The 20,890-nt window shown below is 41.1% G+C and overlaps 3 protein-coding genes across 3 annotated transcripts; 2 read left to right on the plus strand and 1 right to left on the minus strand.

The window, feature by feature from the left end:
- Nucleotides 1-636: 636 nt before the first annotated feature.
- LOC141011026 (double-strand-break repair protein rad21 homolog A-like) lies at nucleotides 637-5,904 on the plus strand. The gene is made up of 13 exons (XM_073484219.1): nucleotides 637-780; nucleotides 1,342-1,471; nucleotides 1,977-2,076; nucleotides 2,916-3,022; nucleotides 3,185-3,394; nucleotides 3,541-3,663; nucleotides 3,804-3,932; nucleotides 4,225-4,448; nucleotides 4,533-4,689; nucleotides 4,823-4,968; nucleotides 5,125-5,286; nucleotides 5,401-5,484; nucleotides 5,713-5,904. The coding sequence occupies exons 1-13, from the start codon at nucleotides 637-639 to the stop codon at nucleotides 5,902-5,904; spliced, it is 1,908 nt and encodes a 635-aa protein (XP_073340320.1).
- A 1,074-nt stretch (nucleotides 5,905-6,978) lies between these two features.
- Nucleotides 6,979-9,344, minus strand: utp23 (UTP23 small subunit processome component). The gene is made up of 3 exons (XM_073483689.1): nucleotides 8,821-9,344; nucleotides 8,557-8,731; nucleotides 6,979-8,285 (listed from the first exon to the last, which is right to left on the minus strand). The coding sequence occupies exons 1-3, from the start codon at nucleotides 9,006-9,008 to the stop codon at nucleotides 7,896-7,898; spliced, it is 753 nt and encodes a 250-aa protein (XP_073339790.1). The 5' UTR covers nucleotides 9,009-9,344; the 3' UTR covers nucleotides 6,979-7,895.
- Nucleotides 9,345-11,113: 1,769 nt separating this feature from the next.
- Nucleotides 11,114-20,838, plus strand: rnf5 (ring finger protein 5). The gene is made up of 6 exons (XM_073483436.1): nucleotides 11,114-11,407; nucleotides 16,933-16,951; nucleotides 17,642-17,754; nucleotides 17,836-17,893; nucleotides 17,975-18,086; nucleotides 18,696-20,838. The coding sequence occupies exons 1-6, from the start codon at nucleotides 11,196-11,198 to the stop codon at nucleotides 18,812-18,814; spliced, it is 633 nt and encodes a 210-aa protein (XP_073339537.1). The 5' UTR covers nucleotides 11,114-11,195; the 3' UTR covers nucleotides 18,815-20,838.
- The last annotated feature ends 52 nt before the right edge of the window (nucleotides 20,839-20,890 follow it).

Here is a 20,890-nt window from a genome sequence, read left to right on the forward strand (position 1 = left end):
ACTTGTACATTTATTACCAAATACTCAAATACTTTTTACTCAAGTACTATTCGTATAGATGACTTTAACTCTTATCAAAGTAATATTTTGGCGAGATATCTTGACTTGCTAAATGGTAAAGCTACCATTAATACTACCTGACTGACATTTCACAGATTGTCAAGTATATAGTGATGGAATGTAACTAAGTACAGCTACTTAAGTACTGTCAATTTTGAGGTACTTTTACTTAACATGAGTATTTTAATTTTCTGCTATTTCATACCACCAATCCACTACATGTTGGAGACAAGTATTTTACTTTTTACTCCACAGAAACATCCGGATCACATAATCAGAAATATATTTATTTTTTTGCAAACAACAAGTATGAAAACGTACAGCTCAAACTACACTACTCAAAATTAGTTATCGATATTATTTTCTCAATCCCATAAATTAAATTGTGCATTTTAAGGGAAATCATATGAATCAAGTAAAATTACATATCAAACAATCAGCTGTCGTGCTTTGTTTTCCTATTCAGAGTTGTGATTCATATACAGTGTGTTGTGTCTTTCCTTTCTGTTGTTTCCTCTCTCCAGGCCTGACGCCTCCCCTTCCCCCTTTCCCTTGTGGTGAGAAGGCGCCGAGACGATGTTTTATGCCCACTTTGTCCTCAGCAAGCGTGGGCCGCTGGCCAAAATCTGGCTGGCGGCCCACTGGGACAAGAAGCTGACCAAGGCACACGTGTTTGAGTGCAACCTGGAGAGCAGCGTGGAGAGCATCATCTCACCCAAGGTAATTTGTCAGGGTCACAGCCCCCGATCACTTTCACAGGAAATTATGTTTTTTTTATTACCATGTGCTGATCTACAACCAGTCATCCTTTAATCAGGAACACTCAAAATAAGATAAAAAGTTAATCTGTAATTACGTTCTTGCTGCCTCTTTTGGTAATAGTTGATGTTTTAGCAACATTAACCACAAGTTTGATCATGTATTTTAAACTTTTCGTGTTGTAAGTCATATCTAACAATGTATCGTATAACATATCATCTAAATCTGAAGGAATTCAGTAATTCAATATCAACTTTCAGCATTGATATGTCAAGGTTGCAAAAGCAGTTTTATATAATTTAGTGCTAAAATGACAAATGATTGTGTCAAACATAATATTATCTAACAATTCTGGTCATCAGTGGTTGTTTGTGAAGTAAAGTTACACATTAGCAGCACATCAATTTAAAAAAATGTGATTACTTTAATTTCATATCATTCTAAATTGAATATTTTTGACTTTTGTGCCTGCTGGTTAGACTCAAGTAGACAATATGTACACTTTGATCACTATTTTTACAGGTGAAAATGGCTTTACGAACATCGGGGCATCTGCTGCTGGGGGTGGTGAGGATCTACCACAGGAAGGCCAAGTACCTGCTGGCAGATTGTAACGAGGCCTTCATCAAGATCAAGATGGCGTTTAGACCAGGTCGGGGATAAAATGTAATTTATGAGTCACAGCGGGGCAACGCAAAACCATCAGCCTGACTCAGTGCTTTCCTCTTACATGTAGTTTCAGTCCAGGATTAAGCCATTATCTGTCCCTAAAGTTACAGTTTTGTTAATGTTAAGGCTTTATCACTGGGAATACAAATTAATCAGACTGATCAGCTGAAATTATTTATTTTCTACAGTGTAATTATGACATTGTAAAGAGTTTATTCATATTTACATCTAAAACTAAAACATGCAGCAAGTTTTGGCTCTAAAAGAAACAGAGAAAACATGTCTGCACACCTACATTCAGATAGTTGAACTAATGAATTGTTAAATTGTTGTCACCATGGTTTTCTGTTCTGTACCACCAATATTATGATCTTTCTTAAAACTGCTCGCATTTATACAGATACTATTGAACTCGCAAGCCTTGTTCATCTCTTTCGCTTGCGATACATCACGTGTTGTAACTCTTCTCCTCCATCGTGGTGTTTCAGGTGTGGTGGATCTTCCAGAGGAGAACAGAGAAGCTGCCTACAACGCCATCACGCTGCCGGAGGAGTTCCATGACTTTGATCAGCCACTACCAGACCTAGAGTGAGTCCTCTGTCGGTCTAAAAAACAAAACGTATCTAACATTTACTTTTTATTTTTATTATTATTTTCGTGGCCATTTTTATGCCTCTAGTAGAAAGCCAGCAGCAGAGAGATGACAGGAATGACTGAGGCGGGAGATCTTAAGAATGACACGCAACTAATGTCAGCAGGGATTTTGTTGTTCATGGGTGGCACCTTAATCCCTGGACCACCAGTGCGCCCCACAACATGTAATAAATACTGCTGTACACTTATTTCACTGATGTTTAAACAGAAGTTTAAACTTAGACCTGGTTGTCTAGTCTACATGTAACAAAACACATAGATAACATACAGTATATATATATAACTCATATATTTTACATCTTAGACACAACATAACGGATGTTTGTTTTTTATAAAACAAATTATCAAGACTTTGACTATGTGTAATATGTAATTTGAATGTGTATAAAAATAATGATAAATTACTGGTCCAAAAACAACAGTTTTAATAAGTATCTTTTTTATATTTTTGTATATTTCTGCCTGTAATGATGATTGTTTGTAAATATTGTAGAACCACTCTTGTTTTCTTTTCTAAGATGGCTCTCGCGCTTGCTCTCCACTTGCTCGTAAAAAACATTTTTATATATTTTGGGATATGTAATCACTGATCAAATCACCAAAAAGTGTTAAAGTAGTAAAGGCAAACATTCCATCACAAAATAACTGTGGGAAGACATTGAGAAAACAATCGAAACACATGTATCTTAGTAGCACATTTCATGTTTTTCCACTTGAGGAGAAGCGCTGTGAATACAAGATAGATCACTGACTGTGTGTTATGTTTTGTGCAGCGATATTGACGTTGCTCAGCAGTTCAACTTGAACCAGAGCAGAGTGGAGGAGATCACCATGAGAGAGGAGGTGGGAAACCTCAACCTGCTGCAGGACAATGACTTCGGTGGGCATCTTTCTTCTGAATGTGCACACATTTGTTCAGTAAAATGCTTCATAGTCACATTTATAAACTTCCAGGAAAGTTTGAACACTTGCTGTACTTTTCGTTGTTAGTTGACGCCTACATTCCTTACTATGTACTGTTCCATACATTTCTGTTGTGCAGCTGACTTTGGTATGGACGACCGGGAGATGATGCGAGAGGAGAGTGCGTTCGAAGTCGACATTATGGGGGCGTCAGCGTCCAACCTGCTGCTGGAGGCCGAGGGTGCATCAGACCAGATGGCTGACAAGTCCAACCATCTGGAGTACGACGACCAGTACAAGGACGACTTCGGAGACAACCCCATGGAGAGCACCGAGGGAGGCATGCTGGGTAGGATCCTGTCAGTGTTATGGGCCTGACATGTATCTGCACATGCCCCTCTTTGTCCACATGTATATTTGAAGTGTAAGTACATGGATTAATATAAGTGAAATATCTTGATTGAATTAATTAAATGACCTTATCTCTCTGTGTAGTGGACAAGCTGCTGAGTAACGAGGATGGAGGCGGCATTTTTGACGACCCTCCTGCCATAGCAGAGAGCGTGATGATGCCTAAGGACCACGGAGACGATGACGACGACTTTGACGCTCTCTCTGGTCAGTTCCACAAATAACCTCTAACACTAGACCCTGACAAAAAGTGTTTTGCAATAGCTTTGGTTGTATACAGTTGGAATTACAACACATACAGAACATATCATGACGTATGTTTTCAACATGGTCTTGTCTGTTGTTAGCGGGAGCCCCAGACAGTCCAGACTCAGGCCCAACAGAGCCTCTACCAGCAATGGCAGACCAGACAGAACAGACCGCGCTGGTTCACAACGAGGAAGAAACCTTCGCCCTGGAGCCTATCGACATCACAGGTGAAGCAGCTGGTTTCAAGAGAAAACTCCAGCATTCAGTTGGTCAAAATGTTCCTCACAATCATTAGCGCATGCAGTTCCACTTGACTTTTATTCGGCTTCCTTCTAAATAGAAAAGTATTTTTTCCCATCGATAAAGCCAGCAATTTTCCAGTGTTGACAATTACAGTGTTTCACATTTTTGTTTACGCGGAATCAATGTGTTTAAATAGAAATGCCGTTTTGTTCCAAATCTCTGAGCTATTTAAGTTTACTGAACTGATTCATCTCTGTCTCCCTGTGGTCTGTGCAGTGAAGGAGACCAAGGCGAAGCGAAAGAGGAAGCTGATTGTGGACAGCGTGAAGGAGTTGGACAGTAAGACCATCCGCGCACAGCTGTCTGATTACTCTGACATCGTCACCACGCTGGACCTGGCACCTCCCACCAAGAAGCTGATGATGTGGAAGGAGACCGGAGGAGTCGAGAAGCTTTTCTCTCTCCCTGCTCAGCCTCTCTGGAACGCCAGGCTGCTGAAGGTAACGTAACCTTAGACAACTTTCAGAATTCAACTACTGTATCTACCTGCATGTTGTCTCTATCTGCCTCTTTGTTCTCTCCAGATGTTTACAAGGTGTTTGACTCCACTGGTACCGGATGAGCTGAGGAAGAGGAGGAAAGGTGGAGAGGCTGACAGTCTGGATGAGTTCCTGAAGGATCTGGAGAACCCGGAGGTGCCCAGAGAGGAAACAGCAGGGCACCAGCAGAGAGACATCATGGGTAAGAAAGGGCTGTTTGTGCACATTTATGCAAACGGGGAAGATTTCCAAAGTGTAGGCGCTACTTTCGCTAAAGAACAGTCTCCTTTTGGCTCGAGCCTGGACCGAGTGCAGTATGTTCATTTCCCCTCCAGACCAGACCATCATGGAAGAGGCCAGTGTGCTGCAGACTTCAGCTGTGGAGGGCAGCAGGACGACACTCGACGAGTCGGTCATGCCCCCTCCGTCCTCCCAACGTGGCCTCAAACGCAAATCCCAGGACACAGAACCAGCCCTGCCTGTGAGTACAGATGTCAACTTTAGTCTGTATTTACTGAAGCACACTCACCAACCAGCCTTCTCCATATAGGATATCCTATTATATTTAATGTCAGGACTCACTGTTTTCTATCTCCACTCTTTTCTGTAGATGGGAGCTTTGGACCAGCAACAACAGGCACAACCACCGCAGGGGTCCAGTGCCTCTAATGTGTCCCAGCAGCTGGAGCCAACCAACGTGGAGCTTCCACCAGAGGAAACCACCAACATCAGCCAGCTGATAGAGCTGGACCTCCTCGGCGACAAGGACAAGAAGAAGGATGACGACTCTGATGAGGAGGTGAGCTGAAGATCCACATCCGTTTTATTAAGTAATTTAACAGAGGATGGGCACAGACTCGATTTACAGTAGGCAGCCTTTGTTAGTGTTTGTAACTGTGTTTTCCTGTGTCAGGAGGAGGAGGCGCAGGGAGGAGACCAGGACCAGGAGGAGAGGAGGTGGAACAAAAGAACCCAGCAGATGCTCCACGGCCTTCAAGTATGTATATGTTCACATCTGACTGGGAAAGTCGGTTGAAGTTTCTAGTCCACAAAACATTTCTGGAGCTGTACCTGTAGCCGGGACCTGTATTAAAACACAGCCCCCTGTCTATATATGCACTTAAGCACGCTACTTCAGTGAGTTTAAAATACGTTTTTGAGTGAAGACATGTAAAATGCCAGAGCCTTCCTGTCCTGACTCTATCTCTCTCCCTCATCGCCGCAGAGAGTGATGGCCAAAACAGGTGCCCAGTCGGTCAGCCTGCTGGATCTGTGCAGGAACAACAACAAGAAGCAGGCGGCTGCAAAGTTCTACAGTTTCCTGGTTCTGAAGAAGCAGCAGGCGGTGGAGCTCGTCCAGGAGGAGCCGTACAGCGACATCATCGCTACGCCTGGACCTCGCTTCCACATCATCTAGAAAAACACGTTACAGTCCGAAAAGGAAAGAAAACTCCACTTTGTACCATCTGCAACACAAGTAGATTTAAAAAACTTTTTTTAATTTATTTGAGTTGTTTTGTGTATAATGTGGAGTTTTTTTACCTTCTATCTGCAATGTCTTAACGTCAGCCAGTAGTGGGAGGGAGGAAAGATGTCTGAATAACATGGTTGGTTAGAAAAATTCCATAGTGAGGAGGACCGCAACTCCAAATGATGCACACTTCCTATTTGTTGTTATTTATTACTAATGTATTTATTAAATTATTGGATTTTTTATTATTAAGACTCACTCTATAGCAAAGTCAGTATTAAGTGGGTGAAATAAATTGAGTTTGGAGTTGCTGTCCACTCATTGTTGGATTTTTTAAAAAAAACTTTGACAAGCACTAGTTCCTTAAAGAAAAAGTTAAAGGAGTCAGTTTTCAATAATGACTCAATCACTCGACCATGTTACTCTGAGACTCACCTGTCCCACTTCTGCAGGAAAAAAAGTTCTCATGTACACAGACTTTAGCCAAAAGGAGCATGCACTGTATCCAGTCTCTGCTAGAGTACGTTTAAACAGTTACTACGATAGTGATTTTACAGACTCAACCAGCAGTTAATCATTATACAACTGCAGTGTAGCACTTTCAGCATTACAAACTCCAGACGTGGTGTTTTTGCAAATGCTTTGCTTGCATCATCAACTGTTTGCAGTCAGAAAAACTATAGTTGTGTCCCCAATCTATACGACATATCAGTTTTAAGCATGATAAAAGTACGCACAAAACAAAAGAGAGAAAATGTTCACAGCAGGAAAGTATAGTTAGTATAGGTGATGTAAACATCAGTTGTCAACCATACTTGCATGCTCTGTCCTGAAATATTTTGTATGGGTCGACTCGCTCCAGAAACCATTTTAAAACCATATTCTAGACTCAATTCATCCAAACATTTTACGTATAATCATCTAAAAACAACTGGGTGACAAACAGTGATGTAGTCTTGATAATTAAGACTCATTTGTTGTGCTCAGCGTCACTTCCACAGTAACTTCTGAAAGTTTGAATCTGTTCAATATTGATTTATTGATGTAATATATAACAAGAGAATTGTTTTTTTTTTGTAAAACTTATAATCGATTTTTAATCTAAAGAATGACTTGATGAGATGATCAAGTGAAGTCTGAATGGACATATTTGTTCTAAACGTTGTTGTTTGGACTCTAAATTCATCATACAAAAAAATATTACAGGCTGAATCAAAATCACACAACAACACAGTAAAAACAAGCAGACCAGCAAGTCGTTGTGACCACACTTCTTCCTTGTGCTTCTGCGAAGACGCCTGAATGCATCATTTTTTAATATCACTTCCATATAAACGGTTTATCATGTAACGTCTGAGTGCATCTTAGATTTTAAACTATGTGCCTGTAAACCTGCTTTTTTTATTTTGTATAAAAGCCAAGACAAATCTTCTCAATTAAGAAATGTTTGTTTCTGAACAGTTTTAATCTCATGCCTGTAACTCCCGAATCCTGGAAACTGTTGCAGAATTTTTCAAAATAAAATAAATACCATGAACAGTATTTTAAAATGGAATTTTGTGTAAGAAACATTGATTTCTTCTATGCTGGAACATCAGAAATACGAAGCAGAAGGAAACGTGCAGAGTGTAATAATTTCAGATTATATTAATCATGTATGGAGGACTAAAACAATCAAAATCAAAAACAATTAAAGAAAGAAATAAATGAATCAGGAAATCAATAAATATGCCATCAAATGCACCGTTTTTTTCCCTTTGCATCCCCCTATTTATTCCACCAAACTTTTTTTTTACTGTATACATCTCTACTTCAATATGCAAAGGATTTTTTAATTTTGTCTGTTTCAGTCCTCAGTAATCATGAACATCTTTGACATCTTCAGATAATATTTATGCTAGAAACAAAATGGCTGAAGTCTCTGTCTTCCTGTCGCACTATGTATTTGTCACCGCAGCAGCAGACGTGTCGTCTTTTCGTTTCTTGTGTCGACTTCTTTTCCTCTTCTCCCCGTCCTCCGTCTTCTTCAGCGGCGGTGTCGGGACGCCTTTCTTCTTCTTCTTCTGGCAGCTCAGAGGGTTAGGATTGCTCTGTTTCCTCTTCCTCTTCCTCCCCCTCCTCTCTCCGTCCTTCTGGTCGATGCCCTGCTCCTCCTTCAGGCTGCGGATGCTCTGCTGCTGCGCCGGGCTGACCAGCTCGCCCAGCTGGACTGCCTGGACGTGGTCGAGGGACGTCTGGCAGGGCTTGTCCAGCACGATGGTGTTCTGGATGATGTAGAGCAGAGGAACGCCGGGAATCTTCTTCAGGCCCGCAGTTAATGTGTGGTCCTGGAAAACACATATACATGTCAGTGACCTCCAATAGTTTGTCCTTAGACACTTCATGACAATTTCTTTAGTTGGCTGCCACTATTTCACGAGGTCTAGAGGTTTATTAAGTTGATAAAACCCTCCTCCACATGACGAGACTTGCATTATAATTAAAAGTTTCTAATACTTTGACCACCAGTTGATATGCAAAGTTAATATCTAGTCTATTTTTAGTTTCTCATTTCACTTCCCTCTGGTTGATGTGTGTGTCTGATCTCTCTGTATTTACCTGTGTAGCTACGAAGTAGTGGTGAGGGTTGGTCTCCTCCAGCATGGACAGCAGACACTCTGAAGCGGGGACAGGACTCTTGAAATGTGGACACCTCCTGACCTGAAACCTCTGCAGGATGATTTTGGCTCCATACAGCTCTTTCCCCAGAGTCTCCAGCTCTTTAAGTGCACAGCTGACCATACAACAGGAGCGAATATGATGAGATATTAGATATTAAGATGTGATATTTTGCATTAACGTACAGTAAGTAGATGTACTCACCTTGTGGTGCACAGCTGCACCTCTCCCATCAGGTATTTGGGCATCTGCTCTTTGATCTGGATCTTGTTTTTCAGAGCAGCCTGACTGAAAGTCCCGTCGATGAGGATCTGAAAGGGTTGCCTGAAGCTGAAGTTGTATTTGTAGAAACTTATGGTTTTCTTGGCTTGTTTCTGTCGCTTCAGCCCCATGGTGGCTGCGAGGTGAAGTCAGGAGAGAGGCTCGTTTAGTAAATACCGTCAGTGACGCACGTTAAATATGTCCGCTGAAGAAAACTCTTCCGGTTTGATAATTTGCTCGTTTAATGGACGTCTTTCATTAACATTTTCAAATTATCGGCATCAGTTACTCCAGCATGGATTTCTAGCGTACACAACACGCTTGTGGTGTGCGCTTCTTCTGACTCCGGCTGGAAACAACATATACGACGAAGGTTCCGGCTGTTTCAGAGATCGTACTCGTTTTGTTTGGTACTATTTCATTTAAGTAAACAAAGAAATACTGAACAGGATTTTGATTATTTATCTCTATTCATGTATGTTTTGGAGCTTGGTTTTTTGAAATACTTTTGAAAACAACATTATGTAGAAATTGGCATTTTGTGTGATTTGGCTCCTCCGACAGTTTCTGAGTGAAACATCACTGCTATAAATAAAAAATTCAATAACAATTAAAAATAAATAAATAAATATGAAAATAAAAAAGAATGTCCAATACTTGTAGGAATAGTAATTTGCATTCCATAAAACAATACAAACATACTCAAAATGGCAAGTTTAAGTACATAATAAATTAAAAAATATATATACATCAATAAATGAAGAAATAAAAAGATTAAGATAAAAAATTAATAAAATAACTACATTTACTTAAAATAGTACGGAAGCCCTAAAGGGCCATGCATTCATACATTTTATTTCCTCCGTTTTCCTGTGATAACGAGTTACTTTCATTTGTTTTTTTCGAGATCTCGAGTTATTATCTGGAAATAACAACTGCCGTTTTCCCGAGATAACGAGATAATTTTCTCGAGATAACGAAACTTTGTTTTCCCAAGATAACGATATAATTAATTCGAGATCTCCTCATTAACTACATAGCTGGTCAGCTATGTAGTTAATGACGACATCAGGCTCACTTAGATTGCACCGCTGATATAGCTGAAGCCTTGCTAACCGTCTTTTTAGATTACGCACACTAATGTGTATATTATCTGTAATAGCAAGGCATAATGCTATTTCAGCCTGTGTCAGGCCTTGATTGAAAACATATGTGACGTGGTGATCGATATGCTCCTGCTCCTCTGACATTGCCACACTGAATGATGTTTCCTGCAATGATTTAATATACTTCACTATCGTTTCGTTATCTCGAGATCTCGAGAAAATTATCCCGTTATCTCGGGAAAACGGCAGTTGTTATTTCCAGATAATAACTCGAGATCTCGAGAAAACAAATGAAATTAACTCGTTATCACGGGAAAACAGAGGAAATAAAATGTATGAATGCATGGCCCTTTAGGGCTTCCGTAATATTGAGATATTTGGCAAAAAAATATATATATTAATATATAAAAGATATTTGATATTGTCAAGAAATCCTAGCATTTATGAAGTGCTTTTAAATAGCCTGTTAAAATTTTATAGGCAAAATGTGTCTATAAAATTTTATTTTAATCTTATTATTCTTTATAAATGTTTTATACGGAAGCCCTAAAGGGCCATGCATTCATACATTTTATTTCCTCCGTTTTCCCGTGATAACGAGTTAATTTCATTTGTTTTCTCGAGATCTCGAGTTATTATCTCGAAATAACAACTGCCGTTTTCCCGAGATAATGGGAGAATTAGTTATATCATTATCTCGGGAAAACAAAGTTTCGTTATCTCGAGATCTCGAGAAAATTATCCCGCTATCTTGGGAAAACGGCAGTTGTTATTTCTATAATGATTATTATTATTATTGTTGTTGTTGTTGTTGTATAAAATATTTTTATTGTTCTTTTTACTTTACTTTTATTTCTTTTTATAGTTTATTATATATTTGATTGACTATTATTATTGTTATGATTATCATTATCATTATCATTATTATTATTATTATTATTATCAGTATTATTATTATTAGTAGTATTATGATTATTATTATTATTATCATTATTATTGGGGGCGGGGTTTATATTGTCCCCGCCCCTCGCCTGTGTTTTTCCCGGAAACGGAAGCGCTCCTTCAGGTAGCGCGACAGCAGCGGAGCAGTCGGGCTCGGTCCTGTGACACTTGTCGTCGCCTCTGACTCCAGGCTAACGTTAGCTCGGGTCGGGCCCGTGTGGCTTGGGTTGGCTGTGTGTTTACCTTCCTCGCTTGTACACAGCAAACATTATGGCGGCCGCGGATTCCCGGTCCTCGAGTGACGGCGGGCCGGCCAGCAGAGGAGGATTCCCGGCCGGGGAGAGCAGCAACGACCGCGACGGGCCGAGCGGCAGCGGCGGCGGGGAGGGCGAGCGGGAGCGGGACCGGGCCACCTTCGAGTGCAACATTTGTTTGGACACTGCCAGGGACGCTGTCATCAGTATGTGCGGCCACTTGTTCTGGTACGAGACGAGGCGGGGAGATGTGGGGGCTGGATATCATGTGTGGTGGTGGTGGTGGTGGTGGTGGTTGTTTCTGTTCAGCCCACCGGACCGGAGTGTAGTTTTGTAGCCGTGTGTGCGGCCTCCTTTTCCCGTCAGTTTTGAGCCGTCTCGCGGCGGAATCACGCCCGACGGTCCGGCAGCGGTCGGTTGTCTTGTGTCGGCGGCCAAGATGGCTCGCTAGATGTTATTGTCGAGGGTGTTGTTATAAGTGAAGCGTGGCTCAACTTCAGCATTCATAGCGCGTGTTTCCTGTCAGAAGTGGTCCAGGAGGCTGGGATCGAGGCTGATCAACACATTTGCATATTGATCAGGTGATCTGCTCTGATCTGGCTCAGGCCGATCATATCGTATGGTGTGCTGTAGGTCAGAGGTCACAGCAGCAGGCAGTGCCTCCTTGGATCAGACTCTGTGACACATTAACTTTGCTGTCTTGGTTTTAAAGTGTCTGGTGATCATTTGTAGCTCTGAGCCCAGGTCCATGCTCGGTTCGTTCATGTCACTAACCAAGTAGTTCACTAGTTGACCAAAAGATGAAAGCAGATTATCTGTTGTGAAGGTTTCCTGCATTGTTTCTTAAGAGCCTGACCGATCCTCATTTTTTGGGGCCAATACAAGAGTAAAAAATTCCAGTATTGATTGATTGTTGCAGTGATCCCTCAGGTGTGGTAATCAAACACTTGTGACAAAGATATGTAACTGAGGCGAGACATGTTGTGCTCATTTTCGAGTAAATTATTTTATTTTGGGTTACTACTAGAATAGATTTACACGCTTTAAGGCCAAAAACACATCTGTTTACCCCCTGTCTGTTTTCGCTCCTGTCTCTTTAAGACCTAGTCTCCTCTGATTGGTCAGCTCACGCACGCCTGACCCAGCACCGCTAACAACAACAGAGCAGCTGTGCTAAATCAATTCTTGCGTGCCAAACTAGTCGCTGGGCATTCAATAATGCAAATGTATGACATGGTGACCTACTGTGATGTCACAAAGTCACGGAAGTTAGCATGCTAACCAGCTAGCCCCTGCCCGTCCTGGTCCAAAGCTTCTGTGCTAGCGGCGTAAACACCAACACTCCCATTGTTCTCTTAACTCCCAGTCCGGACCGCTAGCTGCATGGCTAATGGAGCTAACTAGTCAACAGCTACTGTAGCGATATGCTGTCCCTTATTATTTTTCTGACATATTGCTCCTTTAAAAATAGACATTATTGTCTAAAATGACAGCACACTGAATCAGTAAACTTCCCTGGGAATTTCGATAATAATACATTACCTCAAGCGTCCGTTTCTGCAGTATAGTCTCTTTAAAAGTAGCTTCCATATCGGCCCATATGGGACAGCATATACTCCTATACTGATATAGGCCAATATCAGACAATAATAACAGCCAACAGTCAACTTTGGCTCAGGGGAGGACATTTTACACAATTTTCTGACATGTATACTAAATGAAAATATAGGTTTACACCTGTTTTTCACTAAAAAAAACAAAATATAAAACAAAGAATAATCAGTCATGGAAATAAATGTGAGGTATTGCCTTGGTAAGTCGAACTTATGTGCTAAAAATGAAACTTTCTGACTCCGTACGTTAGTTTAATAGATAAATCAATAATCAAAGCAACCGTTAGCCTGTAACCTTAGGTTGCACTTGAGATGTGATTGTACTCCCTTCTCCTATCTTGGTTTTAATCAAGACTTGCGCGAGGCTCAACCTTCAAACCGCACTGTGTTGAAAACGTACACAATCACAAAATGACGTGTGAGAGCCTCACTCATTCATGAGTGTTGACGGGCCAAGGTTAAAGTGAGATTACAGCCAAGAGTGTTGGATTGGGGTCAAATCTAAAGGCATTAAATAAGTTGTAAAAGAAGACCGAAAACAATTTCTCTTTTCCTACGTACGCACGTTTGTTATTTAAAAGATTATGATCTGTGTGTGTGTGTGTGTGTGGGTATGCACATGTTTTGGCTGCACAGACAGATGTAGAGTTTAAGGAAGTACAGAATGCTCCCGCTGACAAAAAGTGAAGTTGGTAAACAGTGATTACGGCCGTTATCTCCTTCTCAGGGGGGAGGTTTTTACAGAGAAAATCACCAAAGTAGCCAAAAAAAAGTCACATACTTTCACCTGAGGCAGGGGTTTTAAAGGATAAGTTCACCAAAATGAAATGAAAATCCAATCGTTATCTGCTCACCCTCATGCTGATGGAAAGTCAGGTGAAGTTTCTTAATCCGCAAAACAGCGTTTCAGCATTTTGCTAAACAACTGAAGTAGATGGGGACTTGTTTTAAAGCATAAAAAAGGCTCCACACAGCTCATCTAGATAACGTCTTTTCCTATCTATTTGGGATCTCGGGCCTTTTGAAAACTTGGCAGACCGGTTGTATGGAGCCATTTTTATGTTTTTAAAGGCTGCTTTTAAAACGAGTCCCCATCTGCTTCAGTTGTTTAGGAGAACGCTGCAACACTGTTTCGCTGTGAAGCCCCAGAAATGTTTTTTTTTTTACGGACTTTGAAACTTTACATGACTTTCCATCAGCATGAGGGTGAGCGGATAATGACTTTAATTTTTGGGTTTGACTGTCAACCCACAATGTCATAGGATTTATGTTACAAGCTGCCTGCAAACTAATTACACACTTTGTCATTTATTTGAAAAAAATGATAGCTAAACGTTTTGGGTGAAGCAGCAGAATTAAAGCATAAAATCTGTCTCTTTATTTTGCCTAACCGAAGAACTAAGCTTTGACCAGCAGCACTCTGATTTATGACACCAAAGTCTCTTTTTGTAAACCTAAAATAAAGGTTGACCTGGAGGAACAGACATTTTTAAGAGAATTGGAAAGTTGATTATTTTGTTGACAGGTCAGTGTGACGACTGACGAGGAGAAAGTTTCCCTTTTTTTAAGGAATACAAGCGACATTTCTGTATTTAACATGCAGAGTTTGGCTGATTTATTGAATATCTGCTCAGAGAACAGGTGCATCTCTGTAGAAACTCACCTTACAGTTACATGTGCAGTTGTCACACAGCGGTGCATGAAGCTGCTGTGCTGATGTAACCCGGTTGCCACGTTACCAGTGTGCCCTCTCGTCTCGCCTGTGATGATGAAACTTTCAGCAACGATGAGAGGTGTTGGCGTCAGATCACCCGCTGCAACTTAAAGATCTTATTTCTTTTACATTCGTTAATGAGATAAACGTCTGCATCACCGTCTGCTACACATGTTTTTTTTTTTTATTTTAGATGACCTCACCTAACCCTGCGTCTGTTTGGCTGAGGACATTTAACTTGCTTTGGATCAAATTGTCTGGCATTTCTCAGCAGCAGAACGTCTGCACTCTTTGCCAGAATGCACTCAAATAGATTGAGTTAGAAAAATGGAAATGCTCTGTTGATCGTAACAACTGTCACTTTTCTGGCATCAGAATATTTTTGCTGTTGACTCGTTCTCAACCTGCATTTTACCCTCGATTGTGTTGAAGTGCGAAAACTGTTGAGGAAGTCCTCATGAGCAGATGGTGCTGCGCTGTCTCAGATTTTAAGGTGTAGGAGGAAATTGAGAAAGAAGCAGCCCTACTAGCAAACCCTGCAGAGCCTTGAGTGATGATTTGTGTGAAAAAAAGAGACATTAACCTCACTTAAATGCTTCGAGGTTAATTAGCGTGTGACATCTTTACACTCCCTGAGTGAGAGTCCTCTTCAGCAGACTTATCTCCGTCCTTGTTAGAGATGCCGGCCGGCCACACAGGCTGAATGAGAGTTCGTCGTGTTGGAGAAAAGAGATTTGAAAGGAAAGCAAGAGAGAGATGAACATCGGCACATAAACACTATTAGGGAAGACTCTTGACTGGAAGGTTTAGAGAAGTGAAAGTGTTTGCATTTGTAAAACCGACACGACACAATAATCTTGGGCGGTGCATACGGAGTGGTTGAAAGCAGCTGCATTCTGCCTCATGACCTCTTCGGCAAGTCTTTAACGTGTCAGAAAATGATATGAATGCCCATCATAGTGTCATTAAAATGAAACAATTGGTCAATTTAACAGGCATTTTTTCTCTTTTCTGGTATATATTGAACAAAATGCTTCACTGAGAAAATAATCTGCAGATTAATCAACAGTAAAAATGTATTATTAGCTGCAGTGAAGTTTGAATTTGGCAGGAGCTGGACGTGTCAGCATTCTCTCGTGTTAAATATTGTCGGATATTTTGGACTGTTGGTCGGACAAAACAAGATATTTGAAGACCTCCGAAAGATTAGTCTTTTCCATTGCTGCTGCTGACATTTCAGATGAAGTTGTTTTACCAAAAGCAGCTACCAAACACAGTGTTTACTGAAGCATTATTGCAGTCTATAGATGGTTTCCAAATCAACAACAATCACATTGCTTGAGTGGGCGAGGGACATCCTCTGTCCTTAGACCCTGTGGGACTGCATCCACCAGGGTCTGAGTTAAGTTCTGGGGACTTCATTCTGTTTTACCCCCAAAAACAGCCCTGCTCAGGTGGTAGTATTTTCGAAAAGTACAGGAACATTAGGGGTGGGCCCTGCAGCGCTGAACATTTCTGATTGGTCAAGTATGAGCAAACAATCTGTATATCTGTTCTTTATTGTGCTTTGATTGATCAACATGAAGTTACAGGAGAAAGCGTACAACAGACCGAGTTCAATGTTTTTTCATACGTCACTGGACTAATTTGTCCAATCTTCGTGGCTCTTCAGACACCAGTGGAAACACAGAATAAACCCACCTGAATTCATCCCAACTCAACTTTTATTTGTCGTATACTGTACTGTAGTTTATCTTTAGTTATCTAAGCAAAGGAAACTGGGATTAACGTTAAAACAAGACTTTTCTTAAGGGAATTTTGAATTGATGAAATGTCTTTATTTGTTGTAATCGTACCACCAACTGTTTGGCTTGTGGCACATTGCAGGTAGTTTTATCTACTTGTGAACAGTCATCGCAAGAAAGTTAAAGGATAAATTCGCCCAAAAATGAAAATTCAGTCATTAACTACCCTCATGTTGAGTAGAGTTTCGTAGTCCACAAACATTTCTGGAGCTTCACAGCAAAACACCCCTGCGTACTTTTCCTGTCTCATTTCCCCTCAAACCTTCATCCTGAACTCCCACAATGCAGCAGCGGCAGGTCGGGCCTCGCCAGCAGCCGCTCAGGCAAAACGCTAACCGCTAACTGCTGACGACAGATGGAGCCAATTAATTCAAACGATGGGGGGCGCAGGGATGAGTTTAATCAGCCACCTCGTTAGGAACAGGTTGTTCTAGCCAGGTGGGCTTCCTGAGGTGAAAAAGAAAAATCCGACCAGTTTCACCAGAAATAGACTTTAACATTTACTCTTTCCATTGAGATTGATCTGATAATAAATCGGTCTCCAGGACCGCTGACATTTGTAAGAGAAAGGATCTATTGTAGGAATGTCAATTAATCTTGTGTTTCTCTCTGTCTTCACAGCTGGCCCTGTCTTCATCAGGTGAGTGTTTCATGTCATGCCATCCTTTTGCTTTGCAGTGTTCATTGAAGGCCCCGCAGGTGTTTTTAATGTTCTGACTAGATGATTAGATTTCTACTTAGGTTGAAGTTGGGGAATTGCGAGTAACGGTACAGAACGTACAGTAAAGTCAAGATCAAATGTAATAACGTATTTATTCATTTAGCTTTAGTTTACATCATTTAATATTTACACGTTCCATGTTTTCTATCAGGAAATTAATCTACAGCTGTTCTGATAATCAATTAATCATTGGCATATTAATGGATGATGATGGATGACCTGATAATGAGTGAAAACACCCGTGTGAGTGGGCTGTTTTTTTTCGAGCAGCGCCTTTAACGTCGCCTCATGTTCAGCTAATCAGCGTGATGTAACCTCAGCGTGGAAACTACAGCCGTCAGTTGACTTAGTGCAGCTTAAACATGCTAATGCACTTAATGCCTCTGTTTACTGCAGCTTTTTCTCTGCTGCTCACCTCTTTAACGTGCAGAGCTGGACGTTGCTCTCCATGAACGCAACATAGATTCACATAGAAGTTAAAAAGAACTGCAGCCACATCAGACCACACTTCTTTATAAAACTTCGTCTGTAATCTGGCGTTAAACCCAGTATTTAGTGAGTCGGGCTTGGTTTTTATAAACATTTCGTCATGTTTCCTTCTCCTCTCAGTGGTTGGAGACGCGGCCCACCAGGCAGCAGTGTCCCGTCTGTAAAGCGGGAATCAGCAGAGAGAAAGTCATCCCACTGTACGGCAGAGGGAGCTCCAGCCAAGAGGACCCCAGGTACCTCAGGAGTGTTTAAGTTAATTCTGCAAAAACAGCCTTACCGTTGCCTTCTGACTGACTGTTTCTGTCGCTCCTCAGGTTGAAAACTCCACCTCGGCCTCAGGGACAGAGAACAGAGCCAGAGAGTCGAGGCGGGGTGAGCGAATCGTCCCATTTCCTGAATATTCTCTTTTATGTTTGTCTTATTTTTAAGCCCTGTTCTTCTCTCTGTGCGCAGATGTTCCAGGGTTTCGGGGACACCGGCTTTCACATGTCTTTCGGCATCGGCGCTTTCCCCTTCGGCTTCTTCACCACAGTCTTCAACACCAACGACCCCTTTCACAGAGCAGGTAAACACATGGGAAATGATCAAATGCGGGTCAATGGTCGATGCTCTCGTAGATCAGATGTTCTATGATTGGATTCATTGCATACACAGTGTTTTTTTTGCTAGCTGTGAAGCTGAGGAGAAGTTTTGATAATTAATCAGTTTGATATGTTATGGAAAATAAGTCGCACCGGTGCACGTGAGATTTGGCACTTCTTTTTTAAAACGATTGAGATTGTCATAATTTGTCAAAATGAAGAAAAACATTTATTTTCACCTTTTTGTCGTGATGAGAAATTGAATTAAAATGTATTTATGGGTGCTCCTAAATGGAAAAAGTTAGGCCCACCAGTGCAACCAGTATGAAAATATGGTCTGGGGCCCTGCAAGAGATGAATACATGCAGATGAATCACTACATCATAGTTATATCCACTGCTGCCATGGTGTAAATGTCAATAAATGAATGTACTTACTATCTCTTCTGGGTTCTTTAGGATAATTAGTGGGTAAAATCTCCACCTGAACGCAGCTGTTGCCTTCAGGCTTCATAATTAGAGTGCAGATGCAAACACACAGTCCTCTGAGACATTATTATATATTAACCTTTCTCATCCATTTCTCCTCATTAGACCAGTATGCAGGTGATCACCAAGGCAACGGTAACCTCAACAACGGCAATAACAACTGGCAAGACTCCCTCTTCCTGTTTGTGGCCATCTTCTTCTTCTTCTGGCTGCTGAGCGTGTGATGGAGACCGGACGGACGTATGGATGGATGGATGGATGTGTGGATGTGTGGATGTGGATCGACGACCGGGAGGGAGGAACGCAAAAAAAAACGAAAAACAAACTCTGTCACACTTAACTCGAGCCACAGACACACACTCATGTTACATTTCCTAGCAGGTACTAACTTGGGAGAGAAAGTGGGTCGGTTGTGCTTGACTCCAAAACAAGAAATACAGGAATTTGGTTTTCTCCTCCCGGCTAAAGGCAGACTCACTTTAGGATACTCAGCCCCACCCACCTGCTTCTTTGATTTTGTTATGCAGGAAAACACTGACTGGAAAGTGCGTGAATCCCAAAAATAAGTCATGTCAGCCTTCCCTGTCTATACGCACCTGTAGATATATGCACACAGAAACATAAAAGGTGGACACTTAAAGCTTAAGGCGATCAGAGACAGTATTAAGTGATCAGGGTGAGCTTCGTACAGGATCTTTATTTTTTTTTATGGATTCAAGCGGCAGAAAAAAGAGGTGGGTGGAGGGATAATTCAGAGCAGTGACTAAATATGTTTTGGTTTTTCACATTCCTCTTGAAGGAGTCACTGATTTAATCTTTAAATAGAGAGATGGAGGCACGTTGTGGAAGGTTTCAGTGGGGTTAAAACAAGAGAGGGAAGGTGTGAGTTAACATAGCGGTTGATATAGCAACCATTTCTTGCTCCAAAAGGCCAAAGAGTAGTGGATCGCTCATGTTAGACGTCGAGGGTGAAAAATTAACTGATTTATGTTCCTGTTTACAGTTTTTTTTTTCTCGTGAAAGGAACGAGTACTCCTAGAATTTGCGACTTACTCTTGAAAACAGGCGGACAGATAAAAACAGCACAGATGGATGCATTTTTTTTTATACATTTGTCTTAACAAAAAAAAACTGCCATTGCACTGTGAAGTCATTTGTAGACTGTCCTGAAGATTGATGTGTGTGTGTGTGTGTGTGTGTTTGTTAAACCGCTTGTTGCGTCTTTCCCCTCAAAGCTGTACAAAGTTGGATGAGTGTGCCGTTAAAGGGCCAGTTTTGGGAGATATTCGCATCAAAACGAATCTGACGCACAGTTTGTTGATTACAGAGCAAACTGTTAAAAACTGTAGAAGTTCTGGCGAATAAAACGGCTCGATGAGACTCTACTCAACGCATCCTGACAGGAAGTAGAGGCGACGAAGCATCAGTTCAATAAAGTTTCTGTCCCTGTTGATTTATTTTTTTTCCTGACTGTATGAGTGTCTGAGTGTGTAAACATTATATATATATATATTTGTATATATGAATATTGTAAATGCTGTTTTTACATGTTTTCTGAGTGGATGACCAGCCATGGAGAGTGAGAGAGGACGACATGGCCTCCAGATGCTTTTGTGAAGCGAGATCTGGTTCCCGGTTTTCATACATTTCTTCCCTTTTACTCGAGAAAAAAACGCTTGCAGCCCAAGTCGAAAAATAACTCCTCCGCCAGCCTCTCCCGTCAATTTAAATAGATGATATGATTGAGAATAAAGTTTTTTCCTTCCCTGCTTATGTGAGTTGACATGATTTAGCTAATCTGCTCTTATAACTGACACAGCACAGTGGAAAACTCTAACTGTACAACTATTTATCTTAATAAGTGACAACTGTGAAACAAAAGTGCTAAAAAAAGAGGCCTACATTACCCACAATGCAACAGAAACAGACTTATTTTTAACCCCACACTTCCGTTCCTTTTCACATTTGAAGTCTTAACCGAAGAGGCAATTTATCAGATTTTTAAAACATTAAACATTCTCACCAGGGTCAAAGGTGAAACTCGAGGTCCTCTGTGTGAAAGACAAGATGGCTGCTGGGGCTCGTCATTTCCTGCATACCTGTCTGTTCAAGCTACACTTTGTATTTCAAGGCTTATGTGACAAGAGAACAAGTGATGGAAATCATGATTTGTGAGTCTTTTAACAGACTAAACCTGGAGACGTTGTGTAAAATGGTCTTGGAGATTAAAACTGGATTAAAACATTGACTTGTTTTGTGCCCTAATTGTTTTGTTTATTGTCAATCAATGGAGTTAATAA

This window comes from Pagrus major, chromosome 16 (genome assembly GCF_040436345.1).
Source record: "Pagrus major chromosome 16, Pma_NU_1.0".
NCBI classification, from domain to species: domain Eukaryota; kingdom Metazoa; phylum Chordata; class Actinopteri; order Spariformes; family Sparidae; genus Pagrus; species Pagrus major.